Source organism: Ziziphus jujuba, chromosome 2 (genome assembly GCF_031755915.1).
Source record: "Ziziphus jujuba cultivar Dongzao chromosome 2, ASM3175591v1".
Classification (NCBI taxonomy): Eukaryota; Viridiplantae; Streptophyta; class Magnoliopsida; order Rosales; family Rhamnaceae; genus Ziziphus; species Ziziphus jujuba.
This window is the reverse complement of record NC_083380.1, coordinates 881,676-898,936: the sequence shown is the minus strand read 5'-3', so window position 1 is coordinate 898,936 and position 17,261 is coordinate 881,676. Positions and strand designations below refer to the sequence as shown.

The following is a 17,261-nucleotide window of genomic DNA, read 5'->3' as shown; positions in this document are numbered from 1 at the left end:
GAGAGAGAGAGAGGGAGATGTCCTTGTATCTGGATGAGCTTTGGAGGAAGGTGGTGAGGGGAGTGTAGTGCTTCTTCATAGATTATAGAAATTAGTTGACAAACAATGCAAATACCGTTTTGGTTGAAGGAAAATGCCTTTTTTCGTTTTTTAGGCTTGACTCACATACATAGCACATGGCTTTCTCAAGGAAAGAAATGTTTTCGTACACCTTATAATTGGCAAAACGTATGAATTTTGCTTCTAAATATCTCAAATTTCACCAAGGGGACCAAGCAAAATACATATCTCAAAAAACATCCACTGGATGGATAGCCGAGGATTACAGTCTTTCTTTCTCTCTCTCTGTTCTCTCTCTCAACTTCCTATCCCCCTATGATTTAATTTGGTACAAAAGTTTCAACTTCTTGTGGAAGCTGATTTCTTATCGTCTTCTGAATTAGGTTCTGGAATACAAGTATAAAATTCCAAGTTGTTTGGAGATTCGCTTTTACCGCTTCCATTTCCTGCTTTCCCCCTATCCTGCTCGTCCACTCTCTGCATGTCTTTCTCCTCTGCCCTTCTGCCATCGCTGCTTGTTCTCTGGTTTCTCTTGTCTGCCTCTGGGGTTTCCTTGGGAGCCTCATAAAGAGTTATACAGCTGCCTCCACTCTGAAACATTGCTTCTTCCTGGTTTTCCTCTTTCTCCTGGAAAGTCTCCAGAATTTCCACCACCTGGCACATAAGGGGCCTGCCTTTTGGGTTTTGACTGAGGCACTGATATGCCAGCTGAGCCACCTTCATAGCAGTTTTAACGGAATACTGGCCCTCCAATCTGGGGTCTAAAATTCGCAGAAGCTTCTTATTATGATTCAAGAGTGGGCGAGCCCACTCCACAAGGTTGTGTTCTCGGCTGGGTCTGCTCTTATCCATTGCTCTCCTTCCAATAAGCATCTCCAGTAGCACAACTCCAAATCCATAAACATCGCTTCGAGCTGTTAGATGCCCTGTTTGGATTAATAATTAATGTTAGATTCCAAAAGCTTGGGAGGATAATGAGTTCTTCATTTATATAATCCACTTTCATCATTATCAAACAACTCACCAGTCATTACATACTCGGGAGCAGCATATCCATATGTTCCCATCACTCGAGTTGAAACATGGGTTTGGTCCCCCATGGGCCCTTCCTTTGCAAGGCCGAAGTCTGAAAGCTTGGCATTAAAATCCTGTAGGTTTTCCACTAATTTTCAGCACAAGGAATCGAGCTACCATTCCAAAAGAATTTTGTATATATAAATTCAATAAAAGAAAACTGTATTTTAGTTTACAAAACACAACCAAAAAAATTTATTAAAAAACAAAATTGATGCAGACAAGCTAATTATGATTTTATACCAGGCACGGTTAGGATTTTAAGTGATTAGAATTTTCATGTTGAATTGGGATATTATTAGGATTTGGTTTCAGCTACAGATTAGTTATTTTGTCATAAACTTAAGAATTGGACTATTATTATTAAATATTTAATTATGAGCATATTATGCCCTTTGGCTTATCCTTTTCCCTTTCCCCTTCTAGATTCTGCATCAACATTTGTCAGCAATGCAACTTATGTTTTGAAGTTCTTCCAGCGTATCTTACGAACTTGGGTTGCACTCTATTGCTCCTCGTAAAGTTAACCTAAAGTAATTTTAATGGAAGGACTTTCAGTACGTCAAGTTTTCTGTTTCCTAATGCCGCCTAAGATAAGATGTTTACCTTGTATAACAAGGATCTATAAAGGAAAAGAAAGAAAACCAACCGCATCCAATAGGATGTTAGATGTCTTGAAGTCGCGGTATATGATAGGCCTTTCAGCACCATGAAGAAAAGCAAGCCCTTTTGCAGCATCTAAAGCAATCTTCATTCTTCTTGACCACGTCAGTGTGCAGCCCACTCCTGCCATTCAAAACAAAGAGGATGAAAACACAAAAAAGGGCGTGACCTCTAATCCTATTCTACCACTGTCCCAAACTGCAAAACTCTGATGGCTCCATATAAACTATGTAGGCATGTTACAAATTTCCAACTACACCTGGCACAACAACCCAGGTGAAATGACTCAAAAAAGTTAAGAAAAAAAAAATGTCAAAAACAAGAGACTAAATGCAGCATGCGAAGCAAGGGAGACAAAATTTGGGTAGGAGACCAAACTTATACAACCAGAATAGCTTATAGATTAAACTGCAAACACTAAACAGCATAAATCGGCATCAAGTTCTGATTTGCTAACAGCACATGGATACTCATTTCATCAGAAACTTACTGCGAAAAAGATGTTTTTCTAGGCTGCCACTGGCCATGAACTCATAGACCAATAGCCTGTGGTCATCTTCACAGCAGTATCCAATAAGTTTTACAAGATTAGAGTGACTAAACTGCCCTAAATAGTTAACTTCTGCCTGCAAAACACAAAAAGAAAAAAGGAAAATCAAATCCCCTCATTAGACGGAACATCAATTGAAGAAGAACCATTTTTGTTTTTCATTTTTTTTTTTTTTTTTTATAACAAAAAAAGGTCATTCATTCTTCTTTACTTGTTAAATCAATGTGTTCCCTGATATGTGGCCTACTAGTGTTCCAAATAAAGATCAAATATATTCATCTACTATTAATTATGAAGGCTAATCACATTCCGCCTGTAACAAAATCCATACCAACCTAAGGTTTTAAATCAACTAATCCCTTGGTTTCCTTCTTTCAATTTGTCCTAATTTATGAGCCATCAATCAAGATAGACCAGTAGAAACTTTGCATGTGCATGCACATGTATGTATTGTGAAAACTGATGTCCCCAAAAGAAACTAACTCATTAAAACAGACATCTGTGTACACAGGCCTAGTTCCCAAGGTAGCGTGTATAAGAAACTAACAGAGCGCAACAATATGCATGTGATATGTGTGTGTGTGTACAATAAATTCAATGATCAGGATTTCATACTGTCTATTGCATATTCTATTACAAAATCAGGATTTACACACCATTTATACTAACCAATAGAAATTCTCTACATCTTTTCAATATAGAAATATATTTTTCCTTAAAGGCAAAAAAGAGCAAGACAAGTAAAATACCAGCCATTCTCTGTCACCTTGGAACCCTTCCCGATTGAGTTCCTTAATAGCAACTTGAGTGGCCTTACAACCAGGCTTGACGCTTTCATCAATAACTCCTTTATATACAACACCAAACCCACCCTCACCAAGAATTAAATCTGGCCGGAAACGCTTGGTGGCAATTCTCATCTCCTCGTATGTAAAGATGGAAACATTGGTATATCCAGGACTTTCGCGTAAATCTTTGACATTCCTGGGAGCAGATAGAGTGCTGGTTGTGCTAACATCCGGTTTATGTGATGTAGTAGATGAGAGTCCTACTGGATATCATTATTTTAACAAGAAATAAATACTGTCAAGTGAAAGACCACAACTATTACTGCTTAACCATTCTCTCCTGGCATGGAAATGGAACACAACTGGGTTCTATTTTCTTTAATAAGGCAAGACTTCATTAATGGGCTTTACAATTTCATGGTAAAATCGACATCATATATCAGAATTTGCTATCCAACAGATCATGTTGTCACAAATAACAAAAGGTACAAAAGATTAAACGTTCAATTTTACATAAGGGGGAAAAAAAAAAAAGAAAAAAAGAAAAAAAAGACGGTTTGTTTTACCATAAAAAGTAGAAACTTTGAAGAGGGAAATTAAATGTGCCAGCACTATACCACATTTACTTTCATTGACAAACTTCCATAAATGCTTGTTGGTTAGGAATTGTGCCAGAGGCAAAGAAAACGAGAATTCAAATCATAGAAAACAAGCAATAAAAACCCAAAAGCTTTATTAGTTATATTTAAAACCAACAAGAGAAAATCAAATTAGAAAGTAAAAAAGTAAATGAAAAGGAATGTTTTTTTTTTTCCACATATTATGACATATATGAGTATACCTGAAATCTTCTTGATAGGCTGGTGTTGATGTTGGTCTTCAATACTGAAACAAATCCCCATGAATCTGAATCAAAAACCCAACGCAAAACCAAAGATTTACATTTCATCCTCGCATTATTATCATTCACTACCTTGTGGACCACTCATCATTGTCTTGTGGGTGGTGCATCTTCAGATAAGAACCAACCAAACAACAAACCAATTAAGTTGTGGGAATGTGGGATTGGAATTGGATCGAGATGAGTGGCCGGGAATCCCCTGGATTCTGTGCTTTCCGATCTGGGTCGCCGGAGCACCGGTGGTTTCTGGAAGGCAGAGCAGAGATGGGAAAGAAAGAGAGAGTTTTTTGGAGGTTTGTTTAGAGAGAGAAGTGGAAATTGGTAGTGGTGGTGGTGGTGGTGGGGGAGGCGAAGAAAGCGCCAAGCCAAGTGCCACCCAATCTCTCTTGGCCGCTGGGCCTTTTGGTCGCTCTTAAAGGAATTTTTGGCTTTTTGTTTTGGAAAATAATAATAATTATTATAATAACAAAATGTAAATTCAAAAAAAAAAAAAAAAAAAAAAAGAATAAACCATCATTTTGAAATCAAACTTAGGATTGATTGCTTCATTTTCACTATCTTCTATACAATTGTTTTTTTTTTTTTTTTTTTTTGTGCCATCAAAATCATTGCTGGTTTTTAAATATTTTATCCACATTTTTAAAAATCCCGATCAAACAATCAATAGTCCTAATTTGTTGTTGCCAAATTATTATTTTAATGAACATATTGATAAGGCTTGATATGCAATCCAAATTGGATGAAAATAAGCTGATGTTTATAATTATTTGTTTTATTTGGGAATATTATCATATATTTACAATTAGTTTTCACTTTATCTTCCAATTTCTATTGTATATGTTGAAATGGAAACCCAAAGGAATATGCATGGTCATAGTCATTGGTCATAACTCATAACACTAACTCTTTCAGCGAAAAAAAAAAAAAAAAACTCATAACACAAACTCCACTTCTCACCAGGCTTCAATCATCAATTATATTAATATTTATGCATTAATTCAAGATTCATAAATGCATACTTTCATTTTATTTCTATATCAAGTTTAACATATAAGGCAAAAAAATAAAAAAATAAAAAAGTCTTACGGAATTTTGATTTATTTATTTCAATTTGGGCTCATTTTGTTAATTTGTATAATCAACTGAAAAATAAGAAAAGCAATATATATATATATATATATATATATATATTTTGGTTTTATTTTAAAAGGAAAATTGCATTGACTATGTTTGGCTTGATTAGTTTGATGGATTGATCCGAACCGTTTGGCTCGGGGCGGACAGGGACAGGGATTTAGTATGGTAAACCGTCAGAACAGGCAAGCCCTAAAGCTTTACTCTCTCTTGCGGTCTTGGATTAAGAATGGCCGACGAAACCGTCAGAACGGTGAAACCCCCTTTTCTCTTCCTCTCTATTTCTTTTTCTTCATTTATTATTATTTTCCTCAAGGTCCCAAAGAAAAGAAATGTGTGAAAAATTTAATTTGTTGTAGGCATTTTTTGAGATTCAAGGTCGGATGATAGAGATCACCGGCAAACTCAAGCAGGTCAGACTCTTGTCCCTTCCACTTGATTTCTGTCTCTCTCTTTTTTCTTTTTTTTTTTTGGTTTTTTGCCTTTTTGGGTTCCTCAATTTCTCGTCTATTTAAATTTCTGAATTAATTCGGCTTGTCCACTACCAAAGATTTTGCTTTTATCTAAAAGTTATTTATTTATTTATTTTTTTAATAAGTGCATGGTTGTTTGAGAAGCAATTGATTAACAAAACGGGATCTTCCGATTTTCGGATGTAATTATCATATAACAATTTAAAACTTTGATCTTTGATTGTACTTGTAGATGCTAATTAAGTTAGCTGTTTCCATGTCAATCATAGCGTGAGTACGAATCTGTAAACATAATGAAGTTTTGCTTGAAGTTTCAATCCCATCCCTCTGCCTTTTGCATGATAAACTTGATTTTGCATTTGGTACTTTATTCTTTACTCAATCATACACATTGCCCTTTCTCCTGCTTTCTTTTTAGTTTGTCAACTTGTCTTGGCTACTTTTAGTCCTATATTGAACGCTTAGAATTTCCAAGTCCTGGGTTTCAGGTTCAGAATCAGATGCGAAACAAAGAAGGTGAAAAGAAGCGTGCTTTCTTAACCTTGGAGGAGCTGCGCCAATTGTCTGATGATACAAATACCTATAAATCTATTGGTAATATTATATGAAAACTATTATCATCATGTTATGGGTTTTCATATATAATGTTCATGTGACTCTTGCTTTAGCATGTTCCACCTCTTTGATTTGAGAGAATGGACTGCCATGACTTTATAATGGGGAATAGCTTTCATTTCTGTTTGTTTTATGCTTTTTGCTGTTGCTGCTATCAACCACTGATTTAATTTCCTTTTCTTGTTTCACATTTCTTTGCAGGGAGAACGTGAGTTCTTGATAACCCATATGAACATTCAATAACTCACATTTGTATTACGTACGAGCTGCGGATGACATATTCTGATTATCTTGTTTTCTCTGTGTCTCCCTGTGTGTTTTTTGGTGGGCAGGTTTGTTTTAGAGCCTAAGTCAGATCTAATGAATGAACAAGAGCAAAAGCTGAAGGATAGTGAAACTGCAATTGCCTCATTACAGGTATAGAAATTTCAAAGACTTCCTTTTATGTTTGTTTCATGTGTGAGTTTATGGTAGCTATAATTTATTTTATGTGGCTTTGGCAGACTTCAAAGGAATATCTAGAGAAACAAATGGCAGAAGTAGAGAACAACTTGAGAGAGTTATTGAGTCAAGATCCAGGCCTAGCTCGTCAGATCATGACCATGAGTGTTATGTAAAAATTTTGTTGTTTGTTAGCCCTTTGAACAAACGGAAATGTAACTTTGTACTGGCTTATTGGTTTTGAATATTTTGTAATGTCATCTGTTTTTCTTAGCCTGTTTTTGGTATGGAGATTTTCTTTTCTTTTATGTTTTATAAATGGAAGCAACTCTCAATGAAGGAAAAGTGTAAAACGAACCTCACCTCAATCATTGGTTCCATAGGAGAAACCAAAAAAAAAAAAAAAAAAAATCCCAACTGCATACTAAACCTTGCTAAGAAATCCATTCCTTTAGTTTTTTGAACAGTAGGTTAATAAACGAGAAAAAGGAAAACAGTTTAAAATGCGTTGAAGTTGTCGAAGTCGGGAAATTGATAGAGAGAGAGAAAGCCAGGCAAGCCAGCTATGATGGATGAAGATCAGTTGTTTCAAACATAGCAGGCTCGTACAGATTATGACGGTGGAACAATTAGTGCCTATTGGCGTGATTGTTACTTTATTATTCATCACAAAGACAAAAATATGTAAATGCATTCTGTCACCGTTTTTCGCTCTTGGGATGGAGTTGTATCGGGCTGTATGGGTCATGTTGCTTTCACTGGTACCTGGTGCGTTTATGTACGTAAAAACTGCCAAACTACCTCTAATCCAATCCCAAAAGCTTAACACATCCCTTCACTTGTAGGGCATTCTGGTTCGTACAGGTGTTGGGTAGGTCTATACCCTCTTGCAAAATGTACACATTTGCTGAGGCCTAACATTTGTTTTCGAGCATTAGTTAATCGGGCCGATAAGTTGCTCAAGCTTTTGCAACACTTTCATCATCTGAACAAGGCCTACTCTCGGTGCACTTGGATATCCCGAAGCTCCATTTCACCAAGCATATAAAGCAGCTGAGGCTCTGAGGAAAGAGCTGTTTTTTATGGTAGGGCAGAGGAAGGAAAACTTAGCATCTTATTCAGTTTCCCCAACGCAGGATGTGCTATCGCAGATGATTGCTGAATCAGCAGGAGAAGATGGGTTCATGAGTGAAGTAGAGATTGCTGATAAGATTTTGGTATTTTTGATTTGAGGCCATGACACCACCAGTGATCTGCTATCACCTAAGAACTCAAGTTTTACGAGGTCTACTTCCACTTTCAATGATCAATTAACTTTACAGACCCTTCTGATGTAAATTTAGTTCTTGTTTTCTTCATTCATGCCAATTCAGATCTATAGCAGCCACCTCAGTTTGGCTTCTGTTTCTTTTCTTCTTATGCGTTTTTCTTTGCTGACAGAGCAAGCAGAGATCAGGAGGCTAATGATGCCAAGAGAAGTGGGATGAGATACAAAAAATAAGGCATACTTGGAACTTTGCAGATATCAACTATGAAAGATTATGTCATTTCCTAGGGGTGGAAGGTATAACATATTAAGAAAATTTTGGTTTGCCCATCCGACTAAGATTTGTGTATCAGGTATTCTGGAACCGGGATCCACACTAAACAATCCGGAATTCTTCCCAGACCCACCGAAGTTTAATCCATTAAGATTTGAAGAAATGAACATCTCTACTTGCACATTTGTGCCTTTTGGGGCAGGACCACTAATGTACCCAGAAAAGGAATATGCTAGAGTTACAATTCTTGTTTTTCTTCATTATGTGGTTACAATGTTCAAATGGGAGCCCATTCTTGCTGCTTGATATGGAACCTGTTCCAGCGGAGGGTTTCCCAGTTCGCTTTTCTCCTCTGTAGACTTAAATTCTTCTTTTATTCGATGTTTCTCTTCTCACTTAGACCTGCTCAAATTAACACATCATCAAGTCCATGCCCCTACTTGTCTCGAACCTTGAGCTCCGTGGAAGATGTATAAGCTGCTCTGTGGACATGGAAAAATAAGGTATATGCATTTGTACCCATTCAGTTTTCATTATCTATTACACTAGTTTTGGATGGGAGGTTGGTTATTTAATATATTGAACTAATTCAAAGTATATCCTTTTTCAAGTTATAGCTGTATTGTCATTTACTCTTTTGCTCATAGATTTAATATTCTCTCGGTATAAAACCATACGTTACTTGCTAAACAAAACTATAAAAAAAAATAGATGAGGTAAAAATGCATAAACTGTTGTGCACTTTATATAAATATAGATTTGTACTCAATATCTTTAGTAAAAATTATTTGATAACTTAAGATGATAAATATACAAAATAGGAATATAATATATTCGTAATAAAAAAATATTATTATATGAAAAGTGGTCCACAAAGGCTCCAAGATACGATCTTAAAGTTTACAGTCAAATCCACCATGAACACTACCAAAGTTGAATAATATATCAAATCATAATACTACGCTGTCCAAAGATTTAAAAAAAAAAATTAAAAAAAAAAAAAAAAACTAAACTAAAAAGATTTGAGGGCATAGAATTGTTTGTAAAGCTAGAATTTTTCGTGTGCATTAGAATGCTAGAATGTGTGGCTATGGGCTCTTGCATTTGTTACCTACAATCATATGTTATTATGACACAATTAAAACAAATCAAAACCGAGCAATTAATATAATCATAAATTTTGAGTTATAAAATTTTGATTTTAATTTTGAAAATCTTTTAATTTCTACAATCCTCACAAAAAGAATTTTAAAATTAAAGTATATATGCATACAATTTTGGACAACTTTATAATATGCAATAGATATATAGGTGCTTTCCAGGCATGAACTTTCATTTAATGATGATAGTCTCAATTTGAAGAACCTGAGTGATCTATATCTTGAACTTGGTCGTTTTGTCCAAACTTGTTACTATCTCACACATAGCATAGATATATAGGATTTGGTTTAACGGCTTAGCACAATTATTGGCTATGTGCTCATCTCTTGATTTTTCATAAGAGTTTTAGAGAACAATCCAATTCTCACAGTTGCAGCCTTACGTCGACTCTCACATCTGTGAATCTTCCAAGGGTATATGTGATCCATACCTCGTAAGAGTTTGCTTGTCCTGGACTCCAAAACTCACAGCCAAATCCACTTTGAACCCGATCACAGTTTGAATAATACATCAAATCACAATACACGTTGTCCAAAGACTAAAAAAAACAAAACTAAAAAAATTTGAGAGTAGAGAACTGTTTGTAAAGCTAGAATTTTTTGTGTATATTAAAATACTAGAATGTGTGGCCTTATATATACATTCTCACATTTGTAACCTACAGCCATATAATTAATTTTCAGTTATAAAATTTAAATATGTAAATTTTTAAAAATCTTTTAATTCCTAAATAAACATCTCAAACATCTCCTAGTGAATGAAAGTAACGTATTTCTCATTGAAAATATCACTTAATTAGGAAGGTGCGTATACAGCAAGCTTTTAAAAATAAAGACATCACTATATTACAGAGGAAATCAATATAAGGCATGCACGATGAGTAGTTATGTATATATATTGTTCACCTTTTGAACTTTAGAGCACGTACTGCAACGAGTAGGTGCTTATACTAATTCCATAGTGGCATTGTTGTATCTACAACATTATGTATGTGTACATATATATATATATATATATATATATATATATATATGACCATCTTTCTGAACAAGCCATTTTGAAGAAAACTTGGAAATTTGGAGTGCCAGTGTGTATTGCCTGCTCCTTGTGTTTATAACGCTTTAATTATGCAAACAAGACGCGGCGGCGGTACTCTCCAAGGGCCCAAATCGGAAAGATATTTCTATATGAAGAGTAGTTTAATGTGCAGTTCCTCATGAAGACTCCAGTGATTTCCTGCTGAGGGAAGTCACCATCTTCCATTTGGTCATTGATCAATACCTTTATTCCTCTATGTATAGGAGTTGGATCTATGTCAGCCTGAAATTCATCACAACCCCAAACCAAACCAAAAATCATCAGCTTCTTCTAATTAAATTTTATTCACTACTCAAAGTCTGTATAATATTAAACTATCAAGGATTGTTTTATACTGACCTGCCCAGCTTTAATAAGAGATAATACTGCCCATGCAGTGTGAACCACATTTGAACGATCACCTTCTAGATTTGTGTATACCTGTTATCACAGGAAAAACCATCATCTGTCAGTATATAAATTCACATGTTTTCAAATGAAATTAAGCCTTTCTTTTTTCTTCCTTTTTTTTTTTTTTTTTTTTTTTTGGGTTCCTGAACTAATGCTGTGAAGTTGATTTCTTCATATGTATATACCTTATTTTGGCTGGAAAGGTAACTCTCTCCCCATCCACCATCAGGAACTTGCTTTGACAATAAAAACTCACAAGCTTTACGCAGGGTGGGGCAGTTTTTGTAGGTCTTCCCACAGGCTGCTAAACCCTCTACGGCAAACCATGTACCATATGTATAGCAAATTCCCCAGCAACCATACCTGTTATGGACCATAATCTTGTCTCAGTATGCTAAACGTACATAAATGTCCAACTTAACTACCTGAAATTATTAGTATAAGAGTTAAGCAGATTGAGGATGTGTAAAAATCATTATTAATTACCATGAACCATCAGGATTCTGTGTGTCTTCAAGGTAACCCAATGCTCTTGCTATGCAGCTGTCTATTTCCCTTCTTCTGTGCTTGGGATATAATTTCCTAAAGAGTGCCAGACCTTGAATCGCAGACGAAGTGCACTCTACGTACCTGGAAAATGAAACCCCAGGTGTTGGTTTTGGGATGCCAATATGGCCCATTACTAAACTGTGGAAAACAAACCTCACGGTGATGGAAATCTTACTCTGTCTCAATAAGGGTGTCTTCGAAGAACTCTGTGGGATTGAATTTCTCCAACCAGCGGAATGCTCGTTGGGGCTCCCATGCAGGGAAACCACCATTGGGACTCTGCATTCCAAATTTAAGGATACAAATGTTGTAAGCATACTTTGTTTGTCAAGATAATCAAAGAGAGGAAAGAAACAGAATTGAAGGAATACATTGCATGGGGGGCGTTGTTACCTGAAGGGAAAGAATGACGTTTACAGCATCATAGAAGCGTTCAGTTTCCATTTTCTCTCCAACTAAATCTGGTGATATTTGTGAGAACAACAATGTTGCCTGTCAAAGAAGAAATGAAGGGTCAAACTTGATTTAAAAAGAAAGGACAAAACCATGCAAGGTAAATGAAATGTTATTCTGTGTAAATGTATATATTACCTTTAGTCCTTCAGCAGTGCAATCAGAGACTTGCCAACCGTGATCTTGCATCGAGAATGTCCATGCACCTTTAGAAATGTGTCTGTACATTTTAGTGAAGTTTCCAGCAGGATTGTCTCGAACCTTTAAGATGCGTAGCCATTTGGTTCAGTAAGCAGTTTGTTAAAAAGCGTAGCACCTACGGCTACAAAGGGATTTATTTATAAATGATAGTGAGATCAAAACCTGTGAAGCCTTGGCAAAGTCATGTGCTTTTCGGAGCATTGTTGCATACTCTTCATTAAGATTACAGGCAATAATCGCTTGAATTGCAAAAGCAGCATCCCACATCTGACACCCAAAACTCTGCAGTACGTAAAGACAGCAAGATTCAGTACCTTTTAAAAAGAAAAAAGAATGTGCAGAAAATTTTGAATATTTCTAAAATGTTTTACACGGAAACGACTTTCTGACCTGAAATTTCAAGCCATCTTCAGCAAGCCAATAGTAATCCGGAATTCTGGCAAGATGAAGCTTGTATGCTTCTGAATTTGGATCTTCAACCCAGCAAGCAATCAAACATAACACCTGCAATTCAAGTAAAAGAGTTTGATTAAGTTCATTGGTGGTATGACAAAAACAAAAAAGAGAGACTACTTCTGATTTTAATTTCTTGCAGTACTAATGCTAATTACCTTCTCTACACATCCAATGCAGAGGTATCTGCTGTTTACATCCTCATAATGTACATGTTCGATTGCTTTCTCTAGTGCCTTCTCTCTCAGCAAAGAAAAAGGCCAACGTTGCAGAATTGGCTCCGCAACATTGTGAAGGAATCCCCAAGCCATATCTTGCACCAGAGGATGAGGATAGTAGAGATCCTCCTGAAATACAAAGTGCGGATGAGCTTCTTGCATCCAAAGATTTCACAAGGAAAAAACTTTATAATCCAACTAACCTTGGCAACAGTATTTCGGCCTTTGTTCCAGTTTATTTGATCATAAGGCCCAGTGTAGAGCTCTTGTCTCAAGGAAAGAATCAAGTCAGTGATGGGACCAACGAATCTCTTTCCATATAAGTAAGACATAGGCATGTAAACCAAGCGACAGTAGCACAACATTTTGCCTGCATTTCATTAGCAAAGCATTTTAAGTAGTCTGAAGCATGTTTGATCAGCAAAGGATCAGGAAGAACGCTTTGTCCTTGCAAACAAACCTGGATGAACTGGAGAAATGTTGGGTAGAAGCCAGAACTCAGGGGGCAGTGGGTTGCAGCCTGCCCACTCATACACACCAAGCACCTGTGCATACACAGTTGGTAACAAGATTGCTGTTAGGTTCATTACATTATAACTGAGAATAAGATCGATGGCTAGACCATGGACATCAAAAGACCGATTCTAATTGTCGATGGTCAATTTTCTACTCGTTGAAATTCAACTAGTATGAATAGTCTTAGTCTGTATAGCTTAATGTTAATAATGTTGTGATGTTAATCAGTGTCATACCGTAACCCAAAACTTTCCCCAGGATGGAATTCCAATGAGACCGCCACGGTCAAGAATCCAATTCCGGGCTTTAGTCATAGCCATGTCCTCACCACCATCTGGATCCTCTCCAAGTAACCTCAAGCAAATGTAGCTTAGAGCTGTGCCAAACATTGTGCTGTGACCCTCGATGTGGAATCCCCAACCTCCATCTTCATTCTGCAATATAATAGACAAAAGGAAAAAAAAAAAAAAAAAAATGTTAAGCCAACTTCCCGATATTGAGATTTCCTCAACATGTATATATATATATATATATATATGCCGGCATATATCTATCTATATATTTATACCTGATGATTATATAGATAACGGATTATTTCCTTCTGGTGTTCTGGTCCTAGAACAGCATTCATTGATCCCGTGACATACAATGCCAAGACCTGCATATTACAATATATTATATACATGAATAATAATAATAACAATAATAAATTTAGTCCAATTAATTTAGAAAAATGATTATGTTGTGGAGCAAGAAAAGCAATACCAGAGGTTGAAGGAAAAACAAAGGGCCAGCAGATTCAGCAGGCCAATGGCCATCATGTGCCTGAATGGTGGAATAGAAGCTGAGAGCCCTTCTCACAGTGGTTGTCACTGCTTCCTCTGTCAACTCCTCTGTTTCGTTCACTTTCACTGGTGGAGGAATTGGGCCGCATGGATTTTCTTTTGTAAGCTGTTAAATTGTTTCCACATCAAAAATAACCATGAAGTCAGCAACAAGAAAAGCACAAATGCTCATACGTCAAAGACTCCGACTCCAACTTTGACTGTTTCCAAATAGCAAAGCCACACGTGGAATTAACAACACACGGCGGCCTAGCAAACATTCCCTGCACCCACTCAAGACCAAAATCTTGATTGACCGTGTATGATTTCAATTTAATTTCACACACTTCCTCTTTCTCTTGCAATTCAATCTTAAGTGCTGGCTCGATTACAGGACAAGAGATAGGTGATCTTGGTCAAAACCAAGACCGGTTGGAACTTGGAACATGTATGAGAAAGTACACCAACATCAACCCATTATTGTATGGAAAAGAGTTGAATTTGATTATCAAATCCGGTATGGCTACTAATGATTGCTAATCTTCTAATATTGTTAAAAACCCACTTGCCAAAATTCTTCGACTTGAACTTTTTATTATTATTATTATTATTATTATTTTGTATAAATCTTATCTTTCCAAATTCTTTTAACTTTGCACAATAATTTATCTCCCATCCACCACCAACTGCCATTATAATATTACCCATCATTTTCAGTCATTTTATTTAGATAAACATACGTCTTTTCTGAATTATCACAATTGACTAATAATAATGGGGGGTGTCGGTATGCTTTTCTCTAACTCTTCCTACAGCTCAAAATCAATTCATATCAAACTCTTCTTTTTTTTTTTTCTCTCTTTTTTTTTTGGGTTTTTTTTCTGTTTTTTTTTTTGGTCTTATACATATCCCGTATTTCTTATCGTATGAAGAAAAGAAAAAGTGGAAACAAGGTTAGGTAAGAAAGAAAAAGCCCATTTCCCTTCTTATTCCAAATTTAGCATCTTACGCCTTCACCATTGAATTTTCAACTTTCAAAATCCCAAAAATGAAAAGTCGAAGGTTGAATTGTTCAATTGTGTCGTCTTTTTTTTCTTTTTCTTTTTCTCTTTTTTTTTTTTTTTTTTTTTTGTGGGGGGGGGGGGGGGGGGGGGTGGTGGGGGGGTTGGTTTTAAAAACGGAGGAGGCAAAGCACACCCAAATTGTGGCCCCTTTTTAAATTATGCATGCAATCTTTAATAAGATGTGAACGGAAATTTCAAGGTTGTAAATAAAAATTTATTAGAAAAAGACATAAATTTATATTAAAAAATAAATTTTTGAAAAAAATTTTAACATTAATTTATTTAATTAATTAATTATCAAATTAACTCTAAAAATATTAAATAAATATTATATTTTTACTAATTATTTAGTTTATAGTAAACATTAATAATTATAAATATTATTATTAATAAAAATTATTCAATAAAATTATTCATTAATTAAGTTATATAAAATAATTGTTACAATAATATTATATTTTATAAATATTATCATAATTCCATATAAAATTAGTTAAAAATTCAATAATTATAATACATATCCCGTATTATTAGGATGTTCAATGTGCAAAATAACTATTAAAGGTATATTTTTTAATAATTTCTATATGATTATTAATATACAGTTATTAATATAGATCTTATCAATATATAATATTTGTTAATTTTATGCATAATTATTAATTACTAGTGGTTAAGTTTATATTTCTACTCTTTTCAATTTTCTTTTGTGTTCTAATTTTTATCTACATTAAATTAATATTTATTCAAATATTTAATTTATTATTCTAAAAATATAACAATTAAAAGTTTTTAGGCAAAACTGATTGTGATGAGAACGCAATATTAATGTTATGAGAACATTTTATGTATAAAAATGATATATATATATATATATATATATATAATAGTGCTAGAAAATGGTTGTTTTACTTTTTTTTTTTTTTTTTTTTTTTCTTCTTCAAAAAGTTGATTGCCAAATTTCAAATATTTAAAAAGAATTATTGGGGTTATACAAATTAGCATATTCTATTAAACTGAAAATGAAAAAAAAAAATGAAGTAAGAAATTGATGATGAGTAAGCAGTAGAAAGTAGAAATTGAGAGATAAAATAATAGTACCTGCATCCTCATCAAAAGATCAGCACTCTGTTTGTTGCGATGGCGGTTCTTCTTAAACTCCTGGCGGACCCTTTCGACTTCGGCACGTTCTTCCGGTGTACCGGCGTCGGGATCGAATTCCCAGTGCTGCCGGCCCACGAAATTGTTAACGGAGGTCAGCCATGGCCCTCCTTCTGCTATCTTCAGCTTCCACATTCTCTCTGACTCTGTTCACCTGCGTAATTTACAATCCTAGCTATCATGAATACTATCATACAACCCAAGGCCGAATTATATATATATATATATATATATATATTATACACACACAAAAAAGTTTTTAATCCTTGCTCAGCATGTGCTATGAATGAATCGATGATTGAACTTTGAAGAAATATAAATATATATTTAATCTGTTGGGGCATATGAAAGTTTTCTATCCTTAAAAGAAATACAGAGTTACAGAAATGGATTGGCAGGCAACAAGTCAAAGGTTTTGGTATTGCATCTTCAAGAAAGAATTTCCATTTGCTGTGTTTATGTTTTACCAAAAGAATTAATAAATAAAGCTTAAACATACAGGAAAAAGAGAGATATTAATATGTACAAAAGCTCACTAACAAACGCAAGAAAGAGGAATATACCAAAGCCAGAACTAAGTTTAGCGTTAGTACATATATATATATATATATATATATTGCTTGGTGAAAAACAAATGATGAGCAAGACATATATATATAAAGAGATCCTTGAAAACTAATTCAGATATAAATATAATTAAGAAATATGATGGAGATAGTTGTAAATCATGCATACCTTTTGAAGAAGAATATCTTGATAGAGCAGAGAGAGAGATACAGGAATGGAAATCCTTTTGGTGTTGGGGGTGTGATGTTTGTGAAGAAAGATAAGTGGCGGTATCAACACAGAAAAAAATTGATCAATTAGTGATTTTTACTTGAAGAGGATTTGCAACTACATAGGAGAGCAGTAGAGACTCGTCTTCATTTTATA

At 34.9% G+C, this 17,261-nt stretch overlaps 3 protein-coding genes across 4 annotated transcripts; 1 reads left to right on the top strand and 2 right to left on the bottom strand.

Moving 5' to 3' along the window:
• Positions 1-117: 117 nt before the first annotated feature.
• Positions 118-4,449, bottom strand: LOC107417674 (probable serine/threonine-protein kinase PBL17). Of its 2 annotated transcripts, none has more exons than XM_016026307.4 (7): positions 4,109-4,449; positions 3,977-4,020; positions 3,097-3,395; positions 2,288-2,423; positions 1,784-1,920; positions 1,085-1,208; positions 118-986 (listed from the first exon to the last, which is right to left on the bottom strand). In XM_016026307.4, the coding sequence occupies exons 1-7, from the start codon at positions 4,144-4,146 to the stop codon at positions 400-402; spliced, it is 1,365 nt and encodes a 454-aa protein (XP_015881793.2). In that variant the 5' UTR covers positions 4,147-4,449; the 3' UTR covers positions 118-399. The 2 variants fall into 2 exon arrangements, with proteins under 2 accessions (XP_015881793.2, XP_015881792.2); XM_016026306.4 differs by having other exon boundaries at positions 3,097-3,398; positions 4,109-4,448.
• An 819-nt stretch (positions 4,450-5,268) lies between these two features.
• LOC107417636 (prefoldin subunit 1) lies at positions 5,269-6,972 on the top strand. The gene is made up of 6 exons (XM_016026252.4): positions 5,269-5,423; positions 5,530-5,583; positions 6,132-6,237; positions 6,460-6,466; positions 6,591-6,675; positions 6,762-6,972. Exons 1-6 carry the CDS (start codon positions 5,400-5,402, stop codon positions 6,873-6,875), a joined length of 390 nt encoding a protein of 129 aa, XP_015881738.1. The 5' UTR covers positions 5,269-5,399; the 3' UTR covers positions 6,876-6,972.
• Positions 6,973-10,155: 3,183 nt separating this feature from the next.
• LOC107417569 (lupeol synthase) lies at positions 10,156-17,258 on the bottom strand. Its single transcript, XM_048473415.2, has 17 exons — positions 17,064-17,258; positions 16,269-16,482; positions 14,045-14,230; positions 13,848-13,937; positions 13,516-13,713; positions 13,224-13,308; positions 12,967-13,133; positions 12,704-12,892; positions 12,483-12,596; positions 12,255-12,374; positions 12,030-12,152; positions 11,832-11,930; positions 11,614-11,717; positions 11,376-11,519; positions 11,075-11,252; positions 10,839-10,919; positions 10,156-10,721 (listed from the first exon to the last, which is right to left on the bottom strand). Exons 2-17 carry the CDS (start codon positions 16,461-16,463, stop codon positions 10,527-10,529), a joined length of 2,268 nt encoding a protein of 755 aa, XP_048329372.2. The 5' UTR covers positions 16,464-16,482; positions 17,064-17,258; the 3' UTR covers positions 10,156-10,526.
• Between the last annotated feature and the right edge of the window lie 3 nt (positions 17,259-17,261).

Excerpts from the sequence above, each read along its gene's own strand:
- LOC107417674 (XM_016026306.4), bottom strand. The coding sequence starts at position 4,146 with ATGCACCACCCACAAGACAATGATGAGTGGTCCACAAG. Across the intron at positions 1,921-2,287 it reads AGAAAAACATCTTTTTCGCA|GAGTGGGCTGCACACTGACG; the intron begins GTAAGTTTCTGA and ends TTTGAATGGCAG. Across the intron at positions 987-1,084 it reads TCCCGAGTATGTAATGACTG|GGCATCTAACAGCTCGAAGC; the intron begins GTGAGTTGTTTG and ends TAATCCAAACAG.
- LOC107417569 (XM_048473415.2), bottom strand. The coding sequence starts at position 16,463 with ATGTGGAAGCTGAAGATAGCAGAAGGAGGGCCATGGCTGACCTCCGTT. Across the intron at positions 12,375-12,482 it reads AAGATGGCTTGAAATTTCAG|AGTTTTGGGTGTCAGATGTG; the intron begins GTCAGAAAGTCG and ends TACGTACTGCAG. Across the intron at positions 10,920-11,074 it reads ACCTTTCCAGCCAAAATAAG|GTATACACAAATCTAGAAGG; the intron begins GTATATACATAT and ends CTGTGATAACAG.
- LOC107417636 (XM_016026252.4), top strand. The coding sequence starts at position 5,400 with ATGGCCGACGAAACCGTCAGAACG. Across the intron at positions 5,424-5,529 it reads CCGACGAAACCGTCAGAACG|GCATTTTTTGAGATTCAAGG; the intron begins GTGAAACCCCCT and ends AATTTGTTGTAG. Across the intron at positions 6,676-6,761 it reads CTGCAATTGCCTCATTACAG|ACTTCAAAGGAATATCTAGA; the intron begins GTATAGAAATTT and ends TGGCTTTGGCAG.